The sequence below is a fragment of the Aricia agestis genome, chromosome 8, assembly GCF_905147365.1.
Source record: "Aricia agestis chromosome 8, ilAriAges1.1, whole genome shotgun sequence".
Taxonomy (NCBI): Eukaryota; Metazoa; Arthropoda; class Insecta; order Lepidoptera; family Lycaenidae; genus Aricia; species Aricia agestis.
The window spans coordinates 6,107,923-6,134,881 of NC_056413.1; the positions used below are offsets into that span (position 1 = coordinate 6,107,923).

Sequence of the window (26,959 nt, forward strand, 5' to 3'; positions counted from 1 at the left end):
ATTGAAAACTAGTTTATGGCAGTTACACAGTTTTCATACCAATGTTTCGTAGTGATTTTAAAACTATTGTCGATTTTTATTTCCTAAAGTACTAAATGGAATTTCTACCGTATAGTTCGGAAACCACTTCCTACCCACCACCGACCACTGCGGTAGACTGAAGGAAAAGCACATATAATATCCTGTTTTAGTGTTGTATTACAAACAATTGGTCATAAAGTAGACCCCTGTCGAACTCCTAAATTATATTATAATAATATCATAGTGCGTGTCCAACATACGCACATTCGCAAACAAGTTAAACCTAATACAATACAATACAAAAACACTTTATTGCACACCAAAAAATACAAAGTAACAACATTTATACATAAAACAACAATTTATAATGATGCACAAAAGGCGAACTTATTGCTAATAAGCAATCTCTTCCAGTTAAGCTTTTGTTTATCGAATGTCTGTTAGAGATTGAGAAGATTGTGTAGGTGTACAAACCAGGTAACTAATATTATTTAAAATCGCGCGGGTGATTGTATATTAGCAACCTACTTTGTGATAAGTTTCTTAACTTATGTTATCTGTCGGAGCAGCCAACACCGGATGGGGTTTTGAGTGGCGCTGGCCCGCTGACCTCCATTATACAAGTACGCTTTAATGGAGATCAGTGCGCTGGCCGCTGGGTAACTGACTATGGACATTTGAGAGATGACAACCACCACATGCCAAATTCATGTATGAATGCCATTAGAGAAATATAATACACGAGGCAATGAATGCTATTATGACTGTCAGAATGAACGGTGTATTTCTATTATGAATGCTATTATGAATGTCGCGGTCGGAATGAACGGTGTATTGCTCCCAGTCTCAAAACCATCGGCTCAAAATTTAACGAAATCAGTTTAATCACCACATACCTAACTAATATTCGCCCACATACATGGAGGACGAACATAATTCCAGAGCCAGTGACATTTTCACCAATGGCATTATATAAGTTGCTGTTCCATCATAATAAAACTCCTTTTTCGATATTATCGTCTTTCAACAAACACGTAAAAATATGAATATTAAATAATTAAATGTTTTCGATTTCTGATTCAAGTTTTTAAGCAATACCATAACCTTATTTAAAATTATGCACTACTAGTGAGTAGAAATTGGTTTATTATAGTCACACAGTTTTGTACAATTGTCGTAAATATAGATATCTAGTGATAGCGCATACTAGTTAAAGCGTAATAAAAACCTGTTGTAGATATTGAAAATACTAAAAGAAAAAATACCAGATAAAACTTAACTAAACTTTACTTTATAACTTATAAAATATAATGCAAACATAATATTATTAACTATATTATATAAATATCAAAAGAGTAAGTACATGTATGTACCTACACTCACTGGTTGTTTTATTTTATATTACACCTGAGGGATTTGCATCCCAGGGTAACCCTACAAAACGGATTGGACCAGTATAGGCGTCTTTACCACTTACATAATATAATGTGACGCGGGTAAAATCGTAATAAACCTCACATAAAATTTGATATCCTATAATTATTTCAACAAGTAACATTGTAAAACATCAATTTTTATAACATAACAAAAAAATTCTACAATTCGGTGCGTTTCGGTGGCGGCGTCGGCGCAGGCTGCGGGGAGCGATAGTGGCGCGCGTAGATCTCCTCCCAGAACAGCGCGCGCTCCTTCAGCAGCGAGCCGCGCAGCTCCACCGCCCGACCCAGAGACATGTGCGGAGACCACTTCCTGCCCACCGCCGGCCACTCCGGCAGACCGGAGCCTTCGGGTACAGGTTTACTGGAAGAATAAAACATTAAAATATGTCATTTAAAATGCTATAAGAAAAATGTTGGGAAAAACAAACCCCTGCGGAACTCCTATTGTATTGTTAAAATGCAGCATAGATAAAAATCGAATCCTAAAAGTTTTCTGATTCTGATAATCGCGTGCACTTAACATAAAGAGACTCTCATATTATATTTAAAAAATTGATGCCTTAACAAAAATGTTAAGGCATCAGATTACACTTACCCTGTTGTTATAAAGTTTATCCAAATATCTCTCATGATGTTTCTCATTTTCTCGTACTCGTCGCATGTCTTCTCAATGTTGTATATTGGATCTTCACCCCATATCGCCGCAGACTGCGTGTAATGACTCGCACCATAGACCTTCGTGTAAGGGACTGGTATCGTGTTGATATCAGTGAATGAATATTCGTAAAGATATATGTTATTATGTCCATTATTTAAATGCAGGTTGATCGCTCTTAATGTTGCATAAGTAAAGAAAGTATCCGAAAAATAATTGATGTAGTCGAAAACATCTTCCTCGTCAATTTTATTTCCAAAATAGAACTTTTTGATTTTGTTTGCAACTTTGTTTCTCTCATCTTCGTTTTCAAAAGCTAAATCGGCGGGCAAAAAATTTGAAAAATTTTTCTCCATCATTTCCATATCACCTTTGACTTGCGAACCCATAAGTCCAACACGAATTAAGCCTTCCATGTTACTGAAGCCGTAAAGCATTGGTACTTTAGGATAGTCCCCGCTTTTAATTATATTAACAGGACTGTCATCCAGAAACATTTCGTGTCCCATATCTCGTTCGACACAAGGTCCTAATAAAGCGGTAGCATCAGTATTATTTAAAGTAAATACTGAGTTAAGTTTTACAACACTAAGCGATTTGAAAAAATCTTCTAATTCATAGACATCTTTAAAGTTTTTATTGTTTCCCAACAATTTTGCATACACCTTCGCTGCATGTATTGGATCTGGTTGGGTACTAAATGCAGCCACATTAGCACCAGATTCGGGTACCACTTTGTTGAAAAGACCTCGTGACATCTTTGAAAGCATCAAAAGATCTACAGATGAAGATCCAGCGCTACTACCTATAAGTGTTACATCGTCAGGATTCCCTCCAAAGTTGGCAATGTTTTTTCTTACCCAACGCAGCAATGCTACCTGGTCCTTACTTCCTGCATTGCCTGGTATATCTTCTGTGCCCAAACATAGAAAGCCATGCCCAGCTAGTCGGTAGTTAAAAGTAACTATAATTACTTTTTTAGTATTTACCAAGGGTCTAGGGTTAACCATATCTCCAAAACCCATAGCATATCCTCCACTATGTACATAAACAACAACTGGGATATTATTGGCATCTGTGTCCGGAACGTAAATGTTTGCAATTAGACAGTCCTCTTGAGCATTTTGGTCTTTTAGCTTATGTGGGAAAATAAACTGTGGGCATATGATGTCCTTGTTTACGGCTTCTAGTGGTTCCTGCCATACTGGCGGTGGTTGAGGAGCCTGAAATGTGAGGATATAGTATTATTATTCAATTTGTCTCGTTTTAATTTAAATATTAAAATATAATCTAAAATAATTCTTAAACTTATATAAATGTTACAGTGTAAGTTTCCATAATATTATTCACTTCACTTGTAATACAGGTTTAAGTTTACTTAAAAGTAGTAAAAACTTGTCTACTTCATTTACATTCACATTGAAAAAGGTTCCTTTCGTTTAACACAAGATAAGTATGCATGAATTTGGCGACTGTTGGTATATTATTTTGTAATTTTAAATGTATTATAAAATTGTGTTACCTATACGTAGTATGTTTGTTTTCGTATTTTTGTAGCTATATATTAAATTAAATATTTAACTGCTCAGATTTATTTTTATTATTATTAAGTATGTTTTACTATGCTGTGTTACTTTTAAAACCAATAAGCAATAATTGTGGAAATCTTTCATCTCTGGAAGCTAATTTTATAATACTGTATTTTTTAAGTTAGTGAGACTAATAAAAATTATAACTCTATTGTGGTAGCCCTGCCTTACTCCATTAATAGATAGTGTTCGTTGTTTCTCAAAAAAAGAACAAGGAAAAAATATCACATTAAATAAAAAAAACTGGTTTACAGTTATATTTGAATAAAACATTTAAGGCTGTTTAAAACAAATAATCGTAATTCGTAACTATAAACTACTAGATGACGCCCGCAATTCCGTTGCGCCAAAATTCGTTTATCACGGCGGAACCGTACATTTTTCCGGGATAAAAAGTATCCTATGTCCTTTCTCGGGTCTCAAAGTATCCCCATACCAAATTTCATCAAAATCGGTGCAGTGGTTTGGGCGTGAAGAGGTAACAGACAGACAGACAAACACACTTTCACATTTATAATATTAGTATGGACTAGATGTTCCGCGCGGCTTAGCCCGCGTATATTAGATATTTCACAGACAAATTAGTCTACAATGAAATGCCTTCTTCACTTATTTAACACTGAAAGAATCATTAAAATCCGTTGCGCAGTTTCAAAATTCAAAGAAAAAAGCGACTTTGTTTTATAATATTAAGTATAGAAGATGATAATACCTACTTAAATATTATTACATTCAGTCATTTTAAAAGGTCATTCAAAAAACAAAACTACTCGTTTTGTATTGATTTATTTACGTTTATTGTAGTTTGCATTGTATTCAGCTCTATCTACATTCTACAATATACATAATAAAGTATTATGTACATAATTGCAGTAACATAATATTAATATTATGTAAATGGACTATCCTGCTTCCTACTATCCTACTAATATTATAAAGGCGAAAGTTTGTTTGGATGTGTGGATGTGTCGATGTATGGATGTTTGTTACTCTTTCACGCAAAAACTACCGAACGGATTTTAATGAAACTTTACAATAATATAGCTTATACATCAGAATAACATATAGGATACTATTTTAACCGATTTTCGAAATGGAGGAGGTGTTATGTTCGTTTTTTTATCTTCAACGATTACTCCACCGTTTATTAATTGATTTTCAAAAAATTTCTTTTGATTTATAGGGTATCATCCCAATTTGGTATTATATTCACAAACGGGGTGATTTGATGAAGGATCCATAAGTAATCGATGGAACTCCTTAAAATTTATAGGGAAACATGTGGTGACTTCGGTTTTGTGAAAAGTATACTAAGCTGTATATGCTACCAACAAGTAAGATTTTGTACCGAGTTATACCTGGTATACCGTGGTTCGGAAGGTGCTGAGAGAACTCCTGATTCTTTATAAATACAAGTTTGGGAGTTTCGGCGCTATTTCAAGAACGGAAAGCATATGCTACTACGCAAATTACATTCATCATCATCATCACTACCATATTATACCATGCATCGTCCCATGATTATGAGCCTATTATGACCCTGTTATTGGTACTTTTCATAGTCGTAGATCGAGACTCGAGTTTGTCAAGCGATAATTTAAAAAATCTATCTATACTTAATATTATAAACCTGAAGGGTATGTTTGCTTGAACGCGCTAATATCAGGAATTACAGGTCTGATTTAAAAACTTATTTCAGTGTGCTCATTTATCGAGCAAGACTATATACTTATTATCACGCTAAGACTAATACGACCGAAGAAATACAGGAAAATGTGGGAATAACGGGGGAAATATTAGAAATTTATCTCACGAACTACTATAGACTAGACCACGTAAAGGGAGTATACTTAGCTATTTTTTATGCGAAAATGTACGGTTTCTGTAAAATTCCTAATTTACGCGGGCGAAGCCACGCGGCACATCTAGTATAGTTTAGTAGACCGTACCTATGTAATATTTATTTACATCAGTGTCTCTTCAATATTAGTATCGGATATTATATATTTTATTATTTAACTAGATGACGCCTGCAGTTTATCGCGCGGGAACCGTACATTTTTTCGGGACAAGAACTATCCTATGTAATTTCCCGGGACTCCAAGTATCTCCACACCAAATTTCAGTAAATTCGGTTCAGTGGTCTGTGCGTGAAGAGGTAACAGATAGACAGACGGACAGACAGACAGACACATTTTCGCATTTATAATATTAATTAAGTAGTATAGTATGGATATGTAATAGTATTCAATATTCATATTACATCTCATATTCAAATTAGAAACTAATACTTTAAGTATTACTTCTTATTTGAATTGATAATAACTGAAATTAGTAATTGTACTTCATGTGGAGAGTATTTAATTCAATTATATTTGCATTTGTTGTGAACAATAAGATTGCATTATCTATCAAAGCTAATATTATTATTCTATGTTTGTCTGCGAATGTTAACATTGAAATCTTTATAATTATGCATGTATTATGCATGTAGATATGCATATTATCTGATAATGTAATCTTATTATAATAATTAAATTGATTACACTTGCAATGATTATTTTTCTCAGTGTCTTTACACAGCAATTAATAGAATTTACCTTGAATCGGTCGGTGCCTGTCGGTGCAGTCGCGTAGGGGATGCTGTGAAAGGTGAAGACGTCGTAGTCGGGGTCCCGGTACCCGCGCACGGGCCCTTGGTCGATGTTCACGACGCGCGAGGGCCGGCCGTCGCCGAGCGCGGTGCGCACGCGCAGCACACACACCAACACAACGCACGACACCACTGCTCGCATCGCGGATGCTAACTGCCAAGCAGGGTCGACAATCTTAGTACCACAATAGACATAACTACCAGTAGTTCGACTGCAAAGAGACGGACATGTTTCAATATCTGTCAAATTCGTCGGGTTTCACTAGGATTATGAACGGAATGTGCCTCGCGTTGGCTGATATAATTTATTTTTAAATATTTAAAATAAAGATTACAAAATTGGATTCTGACAATTTTAATCGCATGTGCCAAAATACAAACAACAATACGACCAGAGGAACACGTCCAGCGAATATGTCTTAGTTTTAAATTCGTAGGTAACAGTTAACAACCCTAGCGATGATTTTCGTCATAATATGTCAAATTTAAAAATTTAGTAAGTATGCCGACAACATCAGTTGTCGGCATACTCTATCATTTTGTCTACTCTGTTAGTACTATGAAACTGGAAATTTTACTACTACTACTAAGCTAAATAATGAAGCAACCAAAAAGCATTGCATTGTAATGCTATAACGGACTTTTTAATTTGGTAGCATTACGTAGCACTACTACCATATATATTATGTCTATGACTACTACTGACTACGACAATCAAACATAGATATCTATGTTATACTGCCATATGGCAGTGCGTGATTTCATCCCGTAGGAGTATGAGTGTTCTGTGATCTATGTAATATGTTTGTGATCTGTCATCACAAGAAAAATGTCTGCCATTGCGGGAAATGGGAATTATTTCTTCTTGTAAACCCGTTCCCTTTTAATTATCCCAAAAATAAACTGTGCTCTGTGTCATGTGTGTTAACTTTTAGTGGAGCTTCCTGCGTTTCTTGTGCTTCTCCCCGTTGTTTAGTGCTCTGAAAATTGTGTGATAGTGACTTTGTAATATTTTGATGTGATTTATACAAAAAGGCAAAAGCCTGTACCGAAGATTTGTTTTATTTTGTGTTACGGTTTTTTCTTATGTGTTACGGTTGTAAGTAGGAATAGCTAGAAATATATAGCTATTTATACATATTATGTATGTAGACTGCCGCTTGAATCGATACACGATGTAGTTCAGACGCTTACTATCAGACGGCACCACTAGTAGTTTCCCGCTTAGGCCGTTGAGTTATATCTCTATTTCTATATATAATAAAGTACTCTGTGCTGCCAAGACATCACGATTCACGGCAGGCAAACGGCAGGCTTACTCTGGCAGGCTGCTGATATTTTACTATTTACGGACCGTTCATTGACAGTTGACACACGCTTTATTAATATACAGTAACGCTAAAGTTTTGATAAGGCAAAAGTCTGCGACATACTATCTATACCGAATGAGGCACAACAACTATTATTTTATTTTAAAATCTTAATTTTTTTGGACTATTTATTTTTATCACTTACTACTATTTATTTATTATTTTACTTATTAGTAAATGATAAATTAGGGTATTGTTCGCGCCAAACTTTAGCGCGACGAATGTGGCAGTTGGCAACACTGTGCATGAGTCTGCAATGTCAGCTGTCATACGTTTGACATACAGTTCGACACAGTCCATTACCGGCGCGCGATCGTTACATACGAAAAATATCGGCTAGCCGTTCCCGTGAGTCGCGATCTCAGCTCAGTGAAATACAAGGTGACAGTGTCGTGTGACCACATCAGCTCATCCCATCTCAGCTCATCTGCCCAGCTACCTTAGGTAACCCCAGTTTCCTTTCTGCCCATCGTTGTAGTGTAGGGGTCCTCGCCCCTACAGGTATGATTATTATAATACACTAGCGGTCGCCCGCGGCTCCGCCCGCGTGGATGTCGGTAACCGCTGCAAAAAGCCTACCTACCCAGGAAGGACACGGTCAGCAAAATAATTCCCAGGTCAATTCACAGAAAAAAAGGTCAATTCACATACACCGACACTAACATCGACGACGCAGTCATCCGCAGGCTGCACATATTATTATTGTCTTTCTGTGGTTGTTATAGGAGCCGATTTTGATTGGTGACGCCCACTTCGCAATGCAACGGGCCGTGCAGCAGAAATCGTAATATTTTAATTTTGCCATAACTTTAAAACCATATATGGCGTGAAACAGCGCTTGCGCTGTGTTTCGCCGAGTGAGTGAGTTTACCGGAGGCCCAATTCACTTCCCTATCCTCCCCTATTCCCTTCCCTTCCCATCCCTACCCTCCCCTATTACCCTATTCCCTCTTAAAAGGCCGGCAACGCACCTGCAGCGTATCTTCCGATGCTGCGAGTAATCCATGGGCGACGGAAGTTGCTTTCCATCAGGTGACCCGTTTGCTCGCTAAAAAACACACTCGGCCAATTTTAGAAGCTCATAGCGAGGCAATTATTGGAGATAGATACAAAGTGTAAAGGACAAAGTTGTAGAGAATTTAATTAGCTTTTATCATGTAGTAAAAGAGAATTTCGTACGTAGCACCGTTTATGATTAGTAAGCAAAAAAACCAAAAAACGGGACCTTTTTTGCTTTATTTTTATTTCAATTATTTTGAAACTAAGATTCACTCGATGAGTTTCTTAACCTTTCCAACTCATCAAACGATCGAGGATCATAAGGATGTTTTACAATTTATTTGGTTCTAGTGAGCAAATTAATAGAATTTTATTGTTTCACTACCTGTTGCCACTATTAAAACTCAACACTAATGACGCGACAACATTTGTGTTGTTTGTTGTTGTGTTAAAATAGTAAGACTGTATCTGCACGGCAGACGATGCCTCTGCGATTCTGACCTAAATGACATGTTATTTAAAATTTCACTTTTTTATTATTACAGTAGTATATTTCTACAAATCGGTGCGTATTTAAAATTTCACTTTTTTATTATTACAGTAGTATATTTCTACAATTCGGTGCGTTTCGGTGGCGGCGTCGGCGGAGGCTGCGGGGAGCGATAGTGGCGCGCGTAGATGTCCTCCCAAAACAGCGCACGCTCCTTCAGCAGCGAGCCGCGCAGCTCCACCGCCCGACCCAGAGACATGTGCGGAGACCACTTCCTGCCCACCGCTGGCCACTCCGGCAGACCAGAACCTTCAGGGGTAGGGTTTCTGTAAAAAGAATAGGCATGACGAAATTCTTTAGGGTTCCGCACCCAAAGGGTAAAAACGGGACCCTATTATTAAGACTTCGTTGTTTGTCCGTCCGTCTATCTGTCTGTGTGTCTCCAGGCTGTAACTCAAGAACCGCTATAGCTAGACTTCTGAAATGTTCACAGATTGTGAATATCTGTTGCCGCTATAACAACAGATACTAACAACAAAATAATATTAATATTTAAGAGGGGCTCCCATACAACAAACGTGATTTTTTTGGCCTTTTTTGCTCGATATCAATCATGGCAATAGATAGGCACTTGAAATTTTCACAAAGGCCTAAAATATGTGTACTTTAATAATTAATAATAATATTTAAATAAGGGGGGCAAAAAACACAATTTTTGGTCAATTTTTCTCTACAACGGTACGGAACCCTTCGTGCGCGAGTCCGACTCGCACTTGGCCGATTTTTTTTCTTGTTGGCAAGTGAAGGACCTTTCAAAATAGAAATATCGGCGAAAAAATGACTCTGATAGCTTAAATACCCTCCAAGATATTATCACAATTCAAAACTCACATATAATAGACCTTCCCAAAACGCTCCATACAAAATGTCAGCTAACTGTGACGTCACGCCTAGCTAGTTTGTTCGATAGCTATATTAAATATTTCGTTTATGAAAGTGGTTTCATAAGAAAAATTGTTATAAATTGCTTAACTTATCGAATGATATACAAAAATTAAGGAATTTTATAAAAAAATCAACTTGACTATCCAACTTTGAAGGCTCATAAGTCATATTATTATTAACAAAAAAAATACATAAGTTATGAAGCTGAAATTTTGGGAAAACCTATTTTTTATCGCTATGTCTTTATTTTTTATTTAAAATATCAGCCAATATTTGACCTTGTTGGCATCCCTATTGTTATAATTATTCGTGGTGCCAAAAATGACATCCTTCGCGTTGATATAATATCGTGATCTACACTTACCCAGTAGTTATAAAATTGAGCCACAATTTTTGGATAATTTTTCGATGGTTCTCATAAGCTTCTGATTTGTTAAAGCTGAAATAATCTACGTTCAGAGTCGAACCCCAAACGACCTGGGACTGGGCGCAATGGTACGCTCCACGTACTTTTGTAAATGGTACACTTGAAGTAGGATCGTTGGCATCGGTGAACGAATACTCGTACAAGTAAATTTGGTCATTCCCAGCCTCTACCTGAAGTTTCACTGACATCAAAGTTGGTTGTACAAAGAAACCGTCCGAAAAATAATCAACATAATCTAGAATGTCTTCTTCGTCCACAACTGTACCAAAATAGTGAGTTTTGATTCTCTCCATTACTTCGTTTCTCTCTTTTTCATTTTTAAATTGCAGATTAGCTGGCAAGTAGCTTGAAAAGTTCTTGTTCATATATTCTAGATCCGGCACTACCAATCCTCGGTTGAAAAAAATTCTCATCAAACCTTCCATATTCGTAAAACCATATAGCATAGGTAACTTTTCGTAATCACCTTTCTTAAGGATATCGTAAGGACTTTCTGTAAGAAACATTTCTACGCCAATATTTCGCTCCACACAAGGGCTTGTCGCAACTGTTGAATCGTTTTTTGTCATATTTATAATGTTAAGATCCTGTAGTGGAGTTTTTATGAAGAATTCTTCTAAGGCGTATATATCATTTACATCAATATCAGCGTTTACTAGCTCTGCGTATGATTTGGCTGATTCAATTGGATCAATATGCACGGCAAAAGATGCTGTATTTGCTCCACTTTCAGGAATTACTTTATTAAATAGCCCTCTGGCCATCTTAGAGACCATCAAGAGATCTACTGAACCAGCGCCAGCGCTGCTTCCAACGATTGTTACATCTTTTGGATTACCACCAAAATTAGCAATGTTCTTTTGTACCCAACGCAGCAGTGCCACCTGGTCCTTCATACCGGCATTTCCAGGGGCTGCTTCTGTTCCCAAGCACAGAAAACCATGAAATCCTAAACGATAATTGAAGGTGACAAGTAAAATCTTTTTTGAATTCACCATTTCCCGAGGATCAATCATATCTCCATAGCCAATCGCAAACGCACCCCCGTGCACATAAACTACCACGGGGAGTAATTCTACAACACCATCAGGTACATAAACATTAGCAATGAGGCAATTTTCTTCAACTCTTGTGGTGTCTGGTAGGAAATCGAAAGAATTACTTTGCGGACATATTATTTGATGTCCTGCAGCTGCTTCAAATGGTTCTTCCCAAACAGGCGGTGGTAGTGGTGCCTAAAAAAATTAATAAAACTGTAATTACCAACTGTACATAAAATTCTGGTTCAAAAAGGACTATGGTAATAGTAATTATCTCGAGTAGTACCACAAGTATATTTTACAGTAGTGTAGGGACTAGATCTTTATAATAATTTCACTCGTGATTAGTAACAGAATATTTGATATAAAATAATATTTTACCTTAAATCTGTCAACACCGGATGGAACAGTAGCATAGGGAATATTGTGGAACGTGAACACATCATAATCAGGATCTTTGTACCCCCTTACTGGCCCTTGGGCTGTCTTTACTAACCGTGATGGCAGCTCATTGGTGCAAACACAAGTGAATAGAACAAATAATATTAACCACCTCATTCTAGCTAGTACAATGGCTGATTTGACGGGAGGTATCAGCGACTCGCGTATATAAATGTGTGCAATCATACTATTTATCGTTACAGATAAAGCTCAGATAATGGTATCAGAGCTAGATATTAGTCATAGTTAATTAGTGTCTCGTACATTTTTGTTAATAATAATTATTATAATAAGGCATTTCGACTAAAAATACTTATATAAGATTTCAAATTGCTCATAGTGTTTTTTTTATTTCTAGTTTGAGTCGTCTATGGGCTTTTCGCCCATATCCTTTTTAAGTCGCTTTTATAATAATGAATCCTTTCGCATAATACAAAGGTTTAGTTGAAATTTTAATCTTCTTTAAGTCCATCGCACCTCAGGACTTTTTTTGTATGTTTTTATAATTTTTTACCACTATAAAAAACAATATTTGGTGCCCTGAAGGGATGGATGTGGTCCTAGCAGTCAACTAATCCGACATTTCCCGATATCTTCCGGTACGATGCTCTACCCTTTGCCGTTAGATGTTGTGGCACTGGCTTAGTGGAGAGGGGTCACTCAAACTGGGTGGAGTTTCTAGGATGTTAAGAGGATATCGTTCTGTGGTGAACCTACTACCTTCATGCTCGACAAGAACTGCAACTGAAAGGTCCACATCGAACAAGTGTGTAATAGACTAGATCGATTTGTTTATGCCTTGCGTAGATTGCGACAAACGGCTGGTGAGGCAGCCCTAACCGCATACCATGGCTACGTATCCTCGGTCCTTTCCTACGGCTTGCTCGAATGGGCCGGCTCGACCGGAGAAATACCACGTTCTCATAGAAAACCGGCGTGAAACAGCACTTGCGCTGTGTTTCGTCGAGTGAGTGAGTTTACCGGAGGCCCAATTCCCTGCCCTATACCCTTCCCTACCCTCTCCTACTCTCCCCTACCCTCCCCTATTCCCTTCCCCACCCATCCCTACCCTCCCCTATTCCCTCTGAAAAGGCCGGCAACGCAACTGCAGCTCTTTTGATCCTGCGGGTGCCCATGGGCGACGGAAGTTTTTTTTTTTATTCAATAAGGGGGCAAACGAGCAAACGGGTCACCTGATGGTAAGCAACTACCGTCGCCCATGGACACTCGCAACATCAGAAGAGCTGCAGGTGCGTTACCGGCCTTTTAAGAGGGAATACGCTCTTTTCTTGAAGGTATGCAGGTCGTATCGGTCCGGAAATACTGCTGGTACTTACCTAACCTGGTAACCCGTATTGTTTGTCGCTTAGCAATCTTTGTCCGTCCAAGTATCGAAGAAGCAGGCTATTGATAATGCATTCCATTATCTTCGAGAAGAGAGAGGTTATAGCGATTGGTCTGTAGTTGGAAGGATTTGAACGATCACCTTTTTTGGGGATCGGGTGCACCAAGGCTGTCTTCCAGGTAGCCGGGACAATGCCAGTGGAATAGGAGAGCCGAAAAAGACGCGTCAAGACCGGAGCCAACTCTGGAGCACACTTTTTCAACACAATAGGCGGGATTCCGTCAGGCCCACTCGACTTTTGGATATCAAGGGAACAGAGGGCTTTTCGCACTGAGCGCTGATGAAACCGAATATCCGACATGATGCTCGTGTATCGCGGTATGGTCGGCGGTTTCTGCCACCCGTCATCCAGGGTCGAGTTTGACGCAAAGAGCTTGCCCAGAAGATCGGCTTTGTCTTTTGCGTCCTGGGCCAACGATCCATTTCCTACGTGTAGGGATGGTAGGGTTGGCTTGCAGAAATTTTTTTCAATAGCTTTGGCCAGAGACTAGAATGCACGGGTTCCCGAGGGGAGGCGCTCAAGTCTCTTGCCAATTCTATTGACGTGCTGTTGCTTTGCCCGAGTAATCTCTTTCTTGTGGGACCTAGAGGCAAGTTTGTACTCCTTTTTATATGTGCTGGTATTTAAATCCCGAGCAGACACTGCGTTGGCCCAGGATTGTTAAGCCTTCTGCTTCCGGCGAGAAGCTTTTTTGGGGGATGAACCAAACCAGGGACGAAATCTGCCGCCAGTTGGCACTACAGAGGTCGGAATGAAAAGTTCCATCCCCTGCATCACCACATCGGCAACAGAGTTGGCAGTGTTGTCGGGATCATCCGGCGAGAAGCACACGTGCCCCCAAGGATAGGATGCAAAAAACGACCGCATCCCATCCCAGTCTGCTAACTTGTAGTGCCACACACGACGGTATTTAACAGCACGCTGTCTTAACACCGTCGTAAGTGGCACAAAACTCCTAACACGGCAATGATCCGATAAACCAAGTGGTGCGGTTACGGATATTTGGTAGCCGTCAGGATTTGTAGTCAGTAGGAGGTCCAACAAGGAAGGATTCTGACCATCCACATCTGGGATTCGCGTAGGCGTAGTAACCAGTTGTGTCAAGTCGTTCGCAAGGGCAAAGTTGCAGACAGATCTCCCCGCATGATCAGTTTTACTGGAATTGAGCCAGTCGGCGTGGTGGGCATTAAAGTCGCCAAGTATTATGATCGCTGCGGATGGGATCTGCTGCTGCACAAAATCTGAAGCAGCTTGCAGGTGCTCCAAGAGTCGGTCCGTTTTGGGGTCACCACTATGGGACCTATATAGGCACGCATAGACGCGAGGGTGGTCGTCGCAATCTATACGGAGCCATAAGTTTGATAGGTCCATGACCTCAAGATTGCTGAGGCGGCGAGAGCTGATATCATCTCTGATATACACACACACTCCAGCTTTGGGTAGAAAGGAGTGCTCGAAGTAATACCCTGGGTGGGAAAGGTATAATGTGTCACTCGGAGATGATATCTGCATCTCGGTTAAAAAGAGCAAAACCGGCTTTGCCGTCTCAAGGTGGTAATGGTTGTTTTCCATCAGGTGACCGTGTTGGTCGTTTGCCCGAAAAATCGGTGCACAAACGGCGAAGTAATCTTGCATTTGTGGGGCCCTGGGCTAATACTGCTTAGGGGCTCTAACTAATTACTCAACTAATTGCCATTTTGACAAGAAACTGTTTTCTGTAGTGATGTAGGTATATCTATATTCTATACTTAATATTATAAAGCGGAAGAGTGTGTTAGTTTGTTTGCTTTTTTGTTTGAACGCGCTAATCTCCGGTTAAATATAGCCTGTAGCCTTTCTCGATAAATGGACTATCTAACACTGAAATAATTTTTCAAATCAGACCAGTAGTTCCTGAGATTAGCACGTTCAAATAAGCCCTTTCAAATAATTTCCTCCCGTTTTTTCAACATTTTCCTCTATTTCTTCGCTCCTATTAGTCGTAGCGTGATAGAATATAGCCTATAGCATTTTTCGATAAATGGACTATCTAACACTGAAAGAATTTTTTAAATCGGACCAGTAGTTCCTGAGATTAGCGTGATCAAATAAGCCCTTTCAAATATATTTCCTCACATTTTTTTCCACATTTTCCTCTATTTCTTAGCTCCTATTAGTCTCAGCGTGATAAAATATAGCCTTCCTCGATAAATGGGCTATCGACTGAAAGAATTTTTCAAATCGGACCAGTGTTCCTGAGATTAGCGCGTTCAAACTAACAAACAAACTGCAAATTCTTTTATTTGTTCATCGCACTGTAGGTCCTTTGTTAAATAGAAATTTATCGAAATAACTGATAATTGATGATGACATTGTTGTCCTGTATTAGTTTTCTATATACGACATCCTTGAGAAAGAACGCTCTGCTCCCCGTGTATTATATTTCTCTATGGCTCTGCTTCACAGCTAGTGATCGGCATCGTTAAAAAATCTTTAAGATGGTATAGCAGTTTGGAAAAACATCAACAAGTTTCTTTTCATAAATTAACCAAAAATTTCACTGCAAGAGGTGTATATAGGTACATATATAAGAATTAATCGTTTAAAGATATAAGATTTAGAGGAGTTTTTAAAGAATTACTATTTAAGGGATCCCATTCGGAGCCCACCTTAAATAATAATTTTATTTTGTTTCCAGTAGGTATTTATTGTTATAGCGGCAACAGATATACACAATCTATGAAAATTTCAGAAGTCTAGCTGTAGCGGTTCTTGAGATACAGCCTGGAGACAGACAGACGGACAGACAGACGGTCAGGCAGACGGACAGACATCGAAGTCTCAGTAATAGGGCCCGTTTTTACCCTTTGGGTACGGAACCCTAAAAACAACAACACATATTTGTTTAGTAGAAAAATATATTTTTACAAAACTATAATATTTTTAATTTGATATATTGAAAAACAACAATTCTAGAATTCAGTGCGTTTCGGCGGCGGCGTCGGCGGAGGCTGCGGATAGCGATAGTGGCGCGCGTAGATCTCCTCCCAGAACAGCGCGCGCTCCTTCAGCAGCGAGCCACGCAGCTCCACCGCCCGGCCCAGAGACATGTGCGGAGACCACTTCCTGCCCACCGCCGGCCACTCCGGCAGACCGGAGCCTTCGGGTACAGGTTTACTGAAAGATAAGCACAATGCTATTTAAACTTTCCCCTAAGATGCTGCCCCCCCCCCCCCCCCCTCTGGATCATGTTGACGTCCTAGATAATATACTAAGTATATTATCTAGTACTTTTATCTATAAAAATTATAAAAAACTAATTTTTGCCATTGGTTTGCGATACAATATTTTTCCAACTAAAAATTATTAATTTTTTAACCGACTTCCAAAAAGGAGGAGGTTATACGATCGTCTGTTTATGTATTTTTTGTATGTTCAACCATAACTTCGCCGTTCTTAGACCGATCTTCATGATTATTTTGTTCACAAAAATGGTGATGTGATGATTGGATCCACGAGGAATCGAGGGAACTCCTAGTAATTTCTATGGAAACATATAGTGATTTCAATTTTTTCTGAAGTGTTTCAAGCATATACTACCAAAAAGTAAGATTTTGCACCAGTATGTACCCTGGTTCCGAAGGTACCCAACAGAACTTTTGAATCCTTATAGATACAAGTTCGAGGATTTTGCCTTTATTTATACTACTCCAAGCAAAAGCCAATTAATTCTACATTATTTCTGCTGAACATAGGCTAAATTTTATTTTGGAAGAAATTGGGTTTCGTAAGATATTTGGGTTTTTCGGACGCCAGGTGTAAAATCAACCAGAAAAGTTACTTACTTTGCGTACGCTGCCGAAACTATATAAGATAGAACCATAAATGTTATAAGTAATTGTAGATCTTATAAATATCTACAAAAAAGTCCGCGACACACTATACTTATCTATGTCGAGTGAGGCACAATAACAATTTTGTTATTTAAAAATTTTGAATTTTTTTTGGACAACATTTAAACGCGTTTATTTTACTTATGAAAATAAATTATTTCATCACTAAGTACGGTTTATGTAGATAACATTTGGTCTTTGAATGATTAAAATTGGACGTTTAGTTTTGAAATTATGGCGAAATGAAAATATAACGATAGTGGACGTCTCCAAGCGGGGGTGCGCGTGCGGGGAAGACAATCTATGCAGTGTGCACTATATGCATTCCTTCGGATAATGACTGCGTCCGCGTCATCGATATCAGTGTTGCAGTCTGTGAATTGACCTGAGAATCAGTTTGCTGACCGACTCTTTCCTGGGTACGCTTTTTGCAGCCGTAACTGACATCCACGCGACCGGAACCGCGGGCGACCGCTATTAATAATATGTACAACTCTAAGATAACAAGCTATAAGTAATATAGCCTTGTGGTCTCATATGTAACTAAAAAGGGTAAAATTATTATTTTTTAACAAAAAATTAAAACCGACTTCCAAGGTAAAAACAAAAGTAATATTCTTAAAAATTATCTAAAAAGAATCAAATAATTCTTATTCGTTATTATAGTGCCGTCTTCAGACTTCGCCTAAACATCAACTATTTCTGTACTCAATCTTCATGCTTTTGAAGTCGGTACCAGCTTACCTTAGCGTAAGTTCTATGTCAAGGATCTCAGAACTTTTCCGGGCTGGTAGCGACTTCAAAAGTACGAAGATTGAGTACAGAAATAATTGAGGTTTAGGCGAAGTCTGAAGACGGCACTATAATAACGAATAAGAATTATTTGATTATTTTTGCATTATTTTTAAGACTTTTGTTTTTACCTTGGAAGTCGGTTTTAATTTTTTGTTAAAAAATAATAATTATTCTTTATAAACACCTAGCTTATAAAAAATCTGATTTGCCCCCCCCCTGGCCCAGAATATGGGTAATTTGTTATACGTTAGTAATGAGAATTAATGCTATTTTCTATTAATTTCATTAACATGCTAATTTTGATATCTTAGCATGTTACGTGCTATTGCTTTGCTATTTGCTAAAAGCGCAAAATCGTTAATTCACGGTTCGCATCGCACTGCTCGCGTCGAGTATTATTTCGCATCGAGTGAAAAATAGCAATTCATAATTCATTAACAGTTAGCGCCGCGGTGCGAAACATCGCGGACTTGAATTATTTTTCATGATCGCCGACTAATTGCTGCGCACGATAATTTTAGCAATCGTATTTTTTAGCAAGTACTATTAATTTAATGATTGCTAATGGGCAATTTACAATTAATTATTATTGCTAATGCCATTTTTACCAACACTATTATACGTGTTCCTTGTAGAGAATTCACTGTGAAAGTAGCAGCGCTGAAAGTATATATATTAGATTTTCATGAAATTTAGTATATAGGGGGTTTCGGGGGCGATAAATCGATCTAGCTAGGAATCAATTTTAGAAAATGTAATCTTATTCGTGTTTTATCGAATACCGAGCAAAGCTCGGTCAAATAGCTAGTTATTATTATGTGCCTATATAATTATACTCCAAAAGTAGCAAATAACTTACCCTGTTGTTATGAAATTTATCCAAAATTCTTGCAAATTTTTTTGAATTTCTAGGTATTCTTTAGTGGTACTTTCAGGTACTCCCTTAGGTGTCCAGAGAGCCATCGACTGAGCGCAATGAGTGGCGCCACGGATCTGAGTAAACGGTACTAGAGGAGTATACTCGTCGGTAAACGAATACTCGTACAAATATATTTCGTTGTTTCCGGCTTCTACATGATATTTTACTGATCTTAAAGTTGAAAACGTGAAAAAAACGTCAGAAAAGTAATTCACATAATCAATAATGTCTTCTTCGTCCACTTTGGAACCAAAAAAGTAGTTTTTTATCTTTCTTGCCACTTCCTCCCTCTCCTCGGGAGTATCGAAGGCTAAGTCAGCTGGTAAATATTCGGAAAATTTTTTGTCCATTCTCTCCATATCCGATTTTACATCGTTCGCCACCAACATCAAACGAAGTAAACCTTCCATGCTAGCAAAACCATACAACATGGGCACTTTCTCGTAATCACCGCTTTTCAAAATATTGACTGGGCTGTCGTGCAGAAATATTTCTTTTCCGGTTTTCCGTTCTACGCAAGGTCCTACTAAAAATGTAGCGTCGGTTCGACTGAAAGTGTTGACTGAATTCAGAACCTCCACTGGCGTTGATTTGAAAAATTCTTCCAAATCGTGAATATCATCGGCGCCTGTATAGTTTAGTAGCTTTGCGTACTCTTTGGCAGCTTCGATTGGATCCGGTTGTACGCTGAAGGCGGCCGTGTTAGCCCCGCTCTCCGGGATGACCTTGTTAAACAGACCCTTCGTCATCTTTGAAAGCATCAAGAGATCGACGGCGGACGAGCCGGCGCTCGCTCCCGCGATGGTTACATCTTTCGGATCACCTCCAAAGCTAGCGATGTTCTTCTGCACCCACCGAAGCATAGCGACTTGATCCTTCATGCCAGCGTTTCCGGGGATGTCCTCGGTTCCCAAGCAAAGGAACCCGTGACCCGCTAAGCGGTAGTTAAAGGTTATGAAGATAGCTTTTTTCGACGCTGCCATGTTTTCTGGTGATATCATGTCCCCGTATCCCACGATATATGCTCCACCGTGAACGAACACTACAACTGGTAGTACCTCGTCGACATTTGGGACGTAGATATTTGCGATGAGGCAATCCTCTTGAGTATTATTAGGTACTCCCGTTATTTCAGCAAAAATACTTGGTTGTGGACAAATAGTCTGCCTGTTAACCGCATCATATGTTTCTTCCCAAACTGGTGGTGGCCCAGGTTCCTGAAAATTACATTTACTTTTAAATTTAAAGGTGAATGCCCAAAAACTTATGGACCAAAAACCCGTAATCGATTGGAACAATTTATATGTGGCATAGTATATCCCAAATACAATGTCCTTTTTGGATTAAACAAACACCGAGTGATTTAAAAACGATCGAAACTAATTGGCTTTTCATATGAATCTATGATAGGACGACGCGATGCTACAAACGATAGTATGGCGATTATTAGGTACGTAGTAAAAACATTTTTATATGTATAGATGTCAAGTATCATTTATTATATTCATGGATTACATATTTAATCATTATTTGTCACTTTTATATCTACCAAACTAACATTCTATACTGCATAGAATGTTAGTTTGGTATAGAGAATAATCTGTATTCTTATGTACTGTTTTTTAGGATTATTAGATGATAATATCGGTTATATGAGCGTTTTTTATTATAAAATAATGGGTCAAACGAGCAAACGCGTCACCTGATGGAAAGCAACTACTGTCGCCCTTAAATACTCGCAACATCAGAAGAGCTGCAAGTGCGTTGCCGGCCTTTGAAGGTTTGCAGGTCGTATTGAAAATACTGCTGGTGACAGTTTGTTTCAGAGTTTTACAGTGCGCAGCATCAAGATGATGAGGATGGTATATCTACACTACTATTATAAAGAGGAAAGATTTGATTGCTTGTTTGTCTTGAATAGGCTCCGAAACTACTGGACCGATTTGAAAGATTCTTTTACCATTGGAATCCTACATTAATTTTGCTGAACATAGGCTTAATTTTATTTTGGAAAAAAAATAGGGTTCCGTAAGATATTTGGGATTTTTGGACGCAAGGTGTAAAAAATCAAGCAGAAATGTTACTTTTTTCGCGTTTGCTGCCTAAACTATAAAAGATAGAACCATAAATCGTTCCAAGTAATTGTATATCTTTTAAATATCTACAAAAAAGTCCGCGACACACTATACCTATCTATGTTGAGTGAGGCACAATAACCATCTTTTTATTAAAAAATCTTGAAATGTTTTTGGACTACATTTAAATGCCTTTATTTTACTCATGGCATTAATTCTTATCAAAATAAATTATTTCATTACTAAGTACAGTTAATGTAGATAATATTTGGTCTTTGAATGATTAAAATTGGACGTTTGGTTTTAATTTTATGGCGAAATTAAAATATTACGATTTCTGCTGCACGTTGCGAATTGGGCGTCAAGGCGCGCCGCGCGGGTGTACTCGCCCGGAGAGTCCACGTAAATATTAATTATTATTATCTCGATCATGGGAATCGCAGACACAATAGATTTATAATATACTAGACGTTCCGCGCGGCTTCGCCCGTGTATATTAGAAATAGATATTTCACAGACAATTAATTAGTCCACCCGTTTTTCTACATTTTCCTCTACTTCTTCGCTCCCATTAGTCTTAGCGTGTCAATTTTTTATTATAATCTATACATCTAAACATCTACATCTACATCTTTTTTTTTTAATGAAATAAGGGGGCAAACGAGCAAACGGGTCACCTGATGGAAAGCAAATTCCGTCGCCCATGGACACTCGCAGCATCAGAAGAGCTGCAGGTGCGTTGCCGGCCTTTTAAGAGGGAATAGGGGAGGGTAGGGATGGGAAGGGAATTGGGGAGGGTAGGGAAGGGAATAGGGTAGGGGATTGGGCCTCCGGTAAACTCACTCACTCGGCGAAACACAGCGCTAGCGCTGTTTCACGCCGGTTTTCTGTGAGAACGTGGTATTTCTCCGCTCGAGCCGACCCATTCGTGCCGAAGCATGGCTCTCGCACGTATCTATCTACATCTACATCCACATCCACATCCACATCCACATCCACATCCACATCCACATCCACATCCACATCCACATCCACATCCACATCCACATCCACATCCACATCCACATCCACATCCACATCCACATCCACATCCACATCCACATCCACATCCACATCCACATCCACATCCACATCCACATCCACATCCACATCCACATCCACATCCACATCCACATCCACATCCACATCCACATCCACATCCACATCCACATCCACATCCACATCCACATCCACATCCACATCCACATCCACATCCACATCCACATCCACATCCACATCCACATCTACATATAAATAAAATTGGAGTGCCTGTTTGTAATATTGAAAGAACCGTTTTTTACTGTATGCATATGAATGTATATACGCTACATACACCAAAACAAATTTTTTTGCAATTTTTGTCTGTATGTCTGTCTGTTACTCTGTCTGTTTGTTCCGGCTAATCTCCGAAATGGCTGGAGCGATTTTGACGGGACTTTTTTTGGCAGATAGCTGATGTAGTAAGGAATATAACTTAGGCTACTTTTTAACCGACTTCTAAAAGGAGGATGATATATTTTACTATTTTTTGTATTTGTTCTCGGACAACTATGCCATTTGTGGACCGATTTTCATAATTTTTTTGTTGCTGTATAAGGTGAAGCCCGATTTCGGTAGCATGATCACAAAAGTGGTGATCTGATGATGCGATCCATGAGAAATCGACGGGACTCCTTGAAATTCATATAGAAACATAACTAAAGTTTACGCGGACGAAGTCGCGGGCAACAGCTAGTTATATTATAATATTATATTTCGCGTGGAACGATAGCAAAAAGTTGCAGGAGGTATGATTCCGAACAATTTCTTAGAGCACTCCACGTGATACAATCGTTAGAGGATGTAGAGTAAAGCCACTTGTGATTTAGTTTATTCTTAAAGTTTATATCCTACTAATATTATTAAGGCGAAAGTTTGTTTGGATGTATGGATGTATGGATGAATGGATGTTTGTTACTCTTTCACGCAAAAACTACTGAACGGATTATAATGAAACTTTACAATAACATAGTTAATACATCAGAATAACACATAGGCTACAATTTTAACCGACTCTCAAAATGCGGGAGGTGTTATGTTCGTTTTCTTATGTTCAACGATTACTCCGCCGTTTGTTAACCGATTTTCAAAATGTTTCTTTTTGTATCTAGGTATCATCCCTATTTGGTCTTATATTCAAAAAAGTGGTGATCTGATAAAGGATCCATAAGTAATCGAGGGAACTCTTCAAAATTTATAGGGAAACATGTGGTGACTTCGGTTTCGTGAGAAGTATTCTAAGCATATGCTACCAACAAGTAAAATTTTGCACCGAGGTATACCTGGTATACCGTGGTTCGGAAGGTGCTAAGAGAACTCCTGATTCTTTATAGATACAAGTTTGGGAGTTTCAACGGAAAGCATATGCTACTACGCAAATTACACTCATCATCATCATCACTACCATACTATACCAGGCATCGTACCAGGCATATACAATGTGTAACAAAAATTAGTGATAATACTTTAGGGTGTGTACGTGTTCCTTGTAGATAGTTCACTGTGAAAGTAGCAGCTCTAAAAGACAAAAAAAATTTGTCACTTTTGTATGGGCAAGGGCTCGAGCATCACGAGTTTCCCCATACAAAAGTGAAAAAAAAATTTGGTCTTCCAGCGGTGCTACTTTAACAGTGAACTCTCTACAAGGAACACGTACACACCCTAAAGTATCATCACTTATTTTTGTTACACTCTGTAGAGTAGACCAAGTGAAGGGAGTAGGGACATAAGCTATTTTTTATTATTTCCGTAAAATTCCTAATTTACGCGGGCGAAGCCGCGCGGGACATCTAGTTTGATATAGTCTTTTTTTCTCTAAATTGTAAATTATTGTCTATCAACGTCGCTTCCACGAGAAAGAACACAAACACAAAGGAAGTAACTAGTTGATTGAAAGTACTGGGTATCTCAAAATTATTTTTTCAAATTATCGGTTTCGGTTATGGTTTTGAATAAAATAAATTGCATATTTACAATCTACTATTTATGCTCTACTTTGCTGTACATAAATTATTTTAATCGACTACGGGTTTTTTTTGGGCATAGTCCTTTGTTTTTCACATTTCGCCGTTCCTATATATTCTTACAAAATTATTGTATTGGGAAACATACCTAAGAATAGACATTGGGGTTGATAAAAATGTTTCATGCACTCAAATAATAATTGATAAACAAAATTAAACATATTATACTTTGTGAGTTGTGCTTGATAATAATTATTTATCATAATATCATTAGCTCAGTTAGCATCATTACTATATTAAGAGTTCAATTTGGGAGATAAATCTCTAGTAGAAGCAATAAAAAATATCTTCGAAATATTAATTAATCATAATAAGCTTGTACAGCATATGATTTAAATTAATATTTTAGCAGCAGCAGCAGCGCTATTGAGATCCATATTAAATCAATAATGTACTTATTCAAAGTATTTAATTGAGTAGGGATTATTGCCGTATTGATTAAAATCGCTTCGAAATTTAGCCTTTATTTAAAGTTAAAAGTAATTGATTAAAAATGTTATTGTGGGATATCCATAAGAGAAAGACGTCATATACCATCGCGGAATTTTCTGTAGACCTTTTCATAGTGTACAATACTTGGTATATAATAAATCTCGTAGGGTTCAGTCTGCGTTTTCATGTCGAAAATAATTACAATTAATTCCACTTACATTAAGCGGAATTAAATGTAATTATTTACATCACATTAGAAACCCAATAACAGTATTTTTCCACTGTTATGTTGTTATGTTCCAATGTTATTATAAAACTTCCTCTTTAATCACTCTATCCATTGATGAAAACTGCATCAAAATCCGTTGCGTAGTTGTAAAGATTAAACGGAAACAAAGGGACATGAGGGAAAAATAATCGGTCAAGTGCGAGTCGGACTCGCGCATGAAGGGTTCCGTACCGTTATAGAGCAAAAATCGGCCAAAATTGTGTTTTTGTATGGGAGCCCCCCTTAAATTTTTATTTTATTTAAATATTATTAATAATTATTAAATTACACATATAATTAAGGCCTTAGTGAAAATTTCAAGTGCCTACTTGTTGTCATCATTGATACCGAGCAAAAAATGTTTGAAAAATCATGTTTGTTGTATGGGAGCCCCCTTAAATATTTAATTTATTTTGTTTTTAATAAAATACATGTTTTTAATAAAATACATGTTTTTAATAAAATACATGTTTTTAATAAAATACATGTTTTTAATAAAATACATAATCTGTGAAAATTTCAACTCTCTAGCTATTACCGTTCTTGAGTTACAGCCTGGAGACAGTCGGACAGACGGACAGACATCGAAGTCTCAGTAAGAGGGTCCCGTTTTTACTCTTAGGGTACGGAACCCTAAAAAGCGACTTTATTTTATAATATGTACTGATTTACCTTAAATTTGTCCCTGCCGGTAGGAGCCGTGGCATAGGGTACATTGTAGAATACGAAGCCATCGAATGTGGAAGACCTGTGTCCTCGTATGGGACCCTGTGTCGTGTGCACAACCCGCGAGTCCTCGCACAGGACACACACAGACAACAGACACAACACGATCGCACGCAACATTGTTTTGCACTGAGTTACTGTTAGCAGTTAGCACTATATATTTATAGCGATGTATGTTCACAAGGTCAAACCTATTTATGATGTTATTTATCTGAGAACATCTCATGTACTTACTATGCCCACCATAATTTTAAGGATATCTAGAATTGGAAAGATAGAATACTATAAATACTGCAAATATTTAATAATTAAAGTTTATTTCGCTGAAACAAACTAAGAACAAAGCGGTTATAAAATTACTAGCTGACCCGGCAAACGTTGCTTTGTCATATAAAGCATTTCGCCTGAAATATTATTTTATTGAACTGACTAAATAAGTATTGCACCATGGAAACGTCCATCGCTATCCCGTCCGTATGCACTTATCAATGTAAAAAGTAGCTAGTAGCCGATTCTCAGACCTACTTAATATGCATATAAAATTTGGTAAAAATCAGTAAAGCCCTTTCGGAGGAGTACGGTAAGGGTAACTAACATTGTGACACGAGAATTTAATATACATATATATATATATATATATATATATATATATATATATATATATATATATATATATATATATATATATATATATATATATATATATATATATATATATATATATATATATATATATATATGTGCTGTCTTAAAACGATGATTATTTAATTCGAATTGGTATAATTAAGAAAAAAAATAGATTAAAATTAGTATCTCCATGCCAAATTTATAAGTATCCCTTGTCCTTTCCCGAGACTCTTGTCAAAGTATCCCCATACCAAAATTCATCAGAATCGATTGAATAGTTTACGCGCAAATCATCAAAGTATATTGTGCAGTAACCATACATTTTTCCGGGACATAATGTATCCTTTGTTGGTCTTCGGAACTCAAAGTACCTCTATGCCAAATTTCAGCAAAATCGGTCCAGCCGTTCAGGCGTGATGTCGTGATCACGCGAATATGGATTCATTTTTATATAAATATAATTATAAGATAATGCTACCAATGTAAATATAAAGTATTAAGCGCACTATAAAATGCAATGCCTATAATTGTTCGGATTTAGTTGTCTGTTAACATGTAAATCAACATCAATTAAAACGGGGTAAAAGCTTAACGATACTAATGAAAATAGCTTGTCTAGGGCTATAACTCACCGGGACGCAACCGGGACGCCATCGCGACGTAGCCAGT

At 37.8% G+C, this 26,959-nt stretch overlaps 3 protein-coding genes across 4 annotated transcripts; all 3 read right to left on the reverse strand.

Annotated features, from left to right (window-relative positions):
• Positions 1 to 1,540: 1,540 nt before the first annotated feature.
• Positions 1,541 to 6,521, reverse strand: LOC121729379 (juvenile hormone esterase-like). The gene is made up of 3 exons (XM_042117870.1): positions 6,305 to 6,521; positions 2,056 to 3,338; positions 1,541 to 1,821 (listed from the first exon to the last, which is right to left on the reverse strand). The coding sequence occupies exons 1-3, from the start codon at positions 6,497 to 6,499 to the stop codon at positions 1,617 to 1,619; spliced, it is 1,683 nt and encodes a 560-aa protein (XP_041973804.1). The 5' UTR covers positions 6,500 to 6,521; the 3' UTR covers positions 1,541 to 1,616.
• LOC121729380 (cholinesterase 1-like) lies at positions 1,541 to 12,221 on the reverse strand. 2 transcript variants are annotated; one of them, XM_042117871.1, is made up of 4 exons: positions 12,010 to 12,221; positions 10,526 to 11,823; positions 9,336 to 9,542; positions 1,541 to 1,614 (listed from the first exon to the last, which is right to left on the reverse strand). In XM_042117871.1, the coding sequence occupies exons 1-3, from the start codon at positions 12,184 to 12,186 to the stop codon at positions 9,338 to 9,340; spliced, it is 1,680 nt and encodes a 559-aa protein (XP_041973805.1). In that variant the 5' UTR covers positions 12,187 to 12,221; the 3' UTR covers positions 1,541 to 1,614; positions 9,336 to 9,337. The 2 variants fall into 2 exon arrangements, with proteins under 2 accessions (XP_041973805.1, XP_041973806.1); XM_042117872.1 differs by lacking the exon at positions 1,541 to 1,614 and adding an exon at positions 9,020 to 9,270 and having other exon boundaries at positions 9,322 to 9,542.
• Positions 12,222 to 16,395: 4,174 nt separating this feature from the next.
• LOC121729536 (juvenile hormone esterase-like) lies at positions 16,396 to 25,783 on the reverse strand. Its single transcript, XM_042118075.1, has 3 exons — positions 25,610 to 25,783; positions 19,002 to 20,278; positions 16,396 to 16,631 (listed from the first exon to the last, which is right to left on the reverse strand). The coding sequence occupies exons 1-3, from the start codon at positions 25,781 to 25,783 to the stop codon at positions 16,427 to 16,429; spliced, it is 1,656 nt and encodes a 551-aa protein (XP_041974009.1). The 3' UTR covers positions 16,396 to 16,426.
• Positions 25,784 to 26,959: the final 1,176 nt, after the last annotated feature.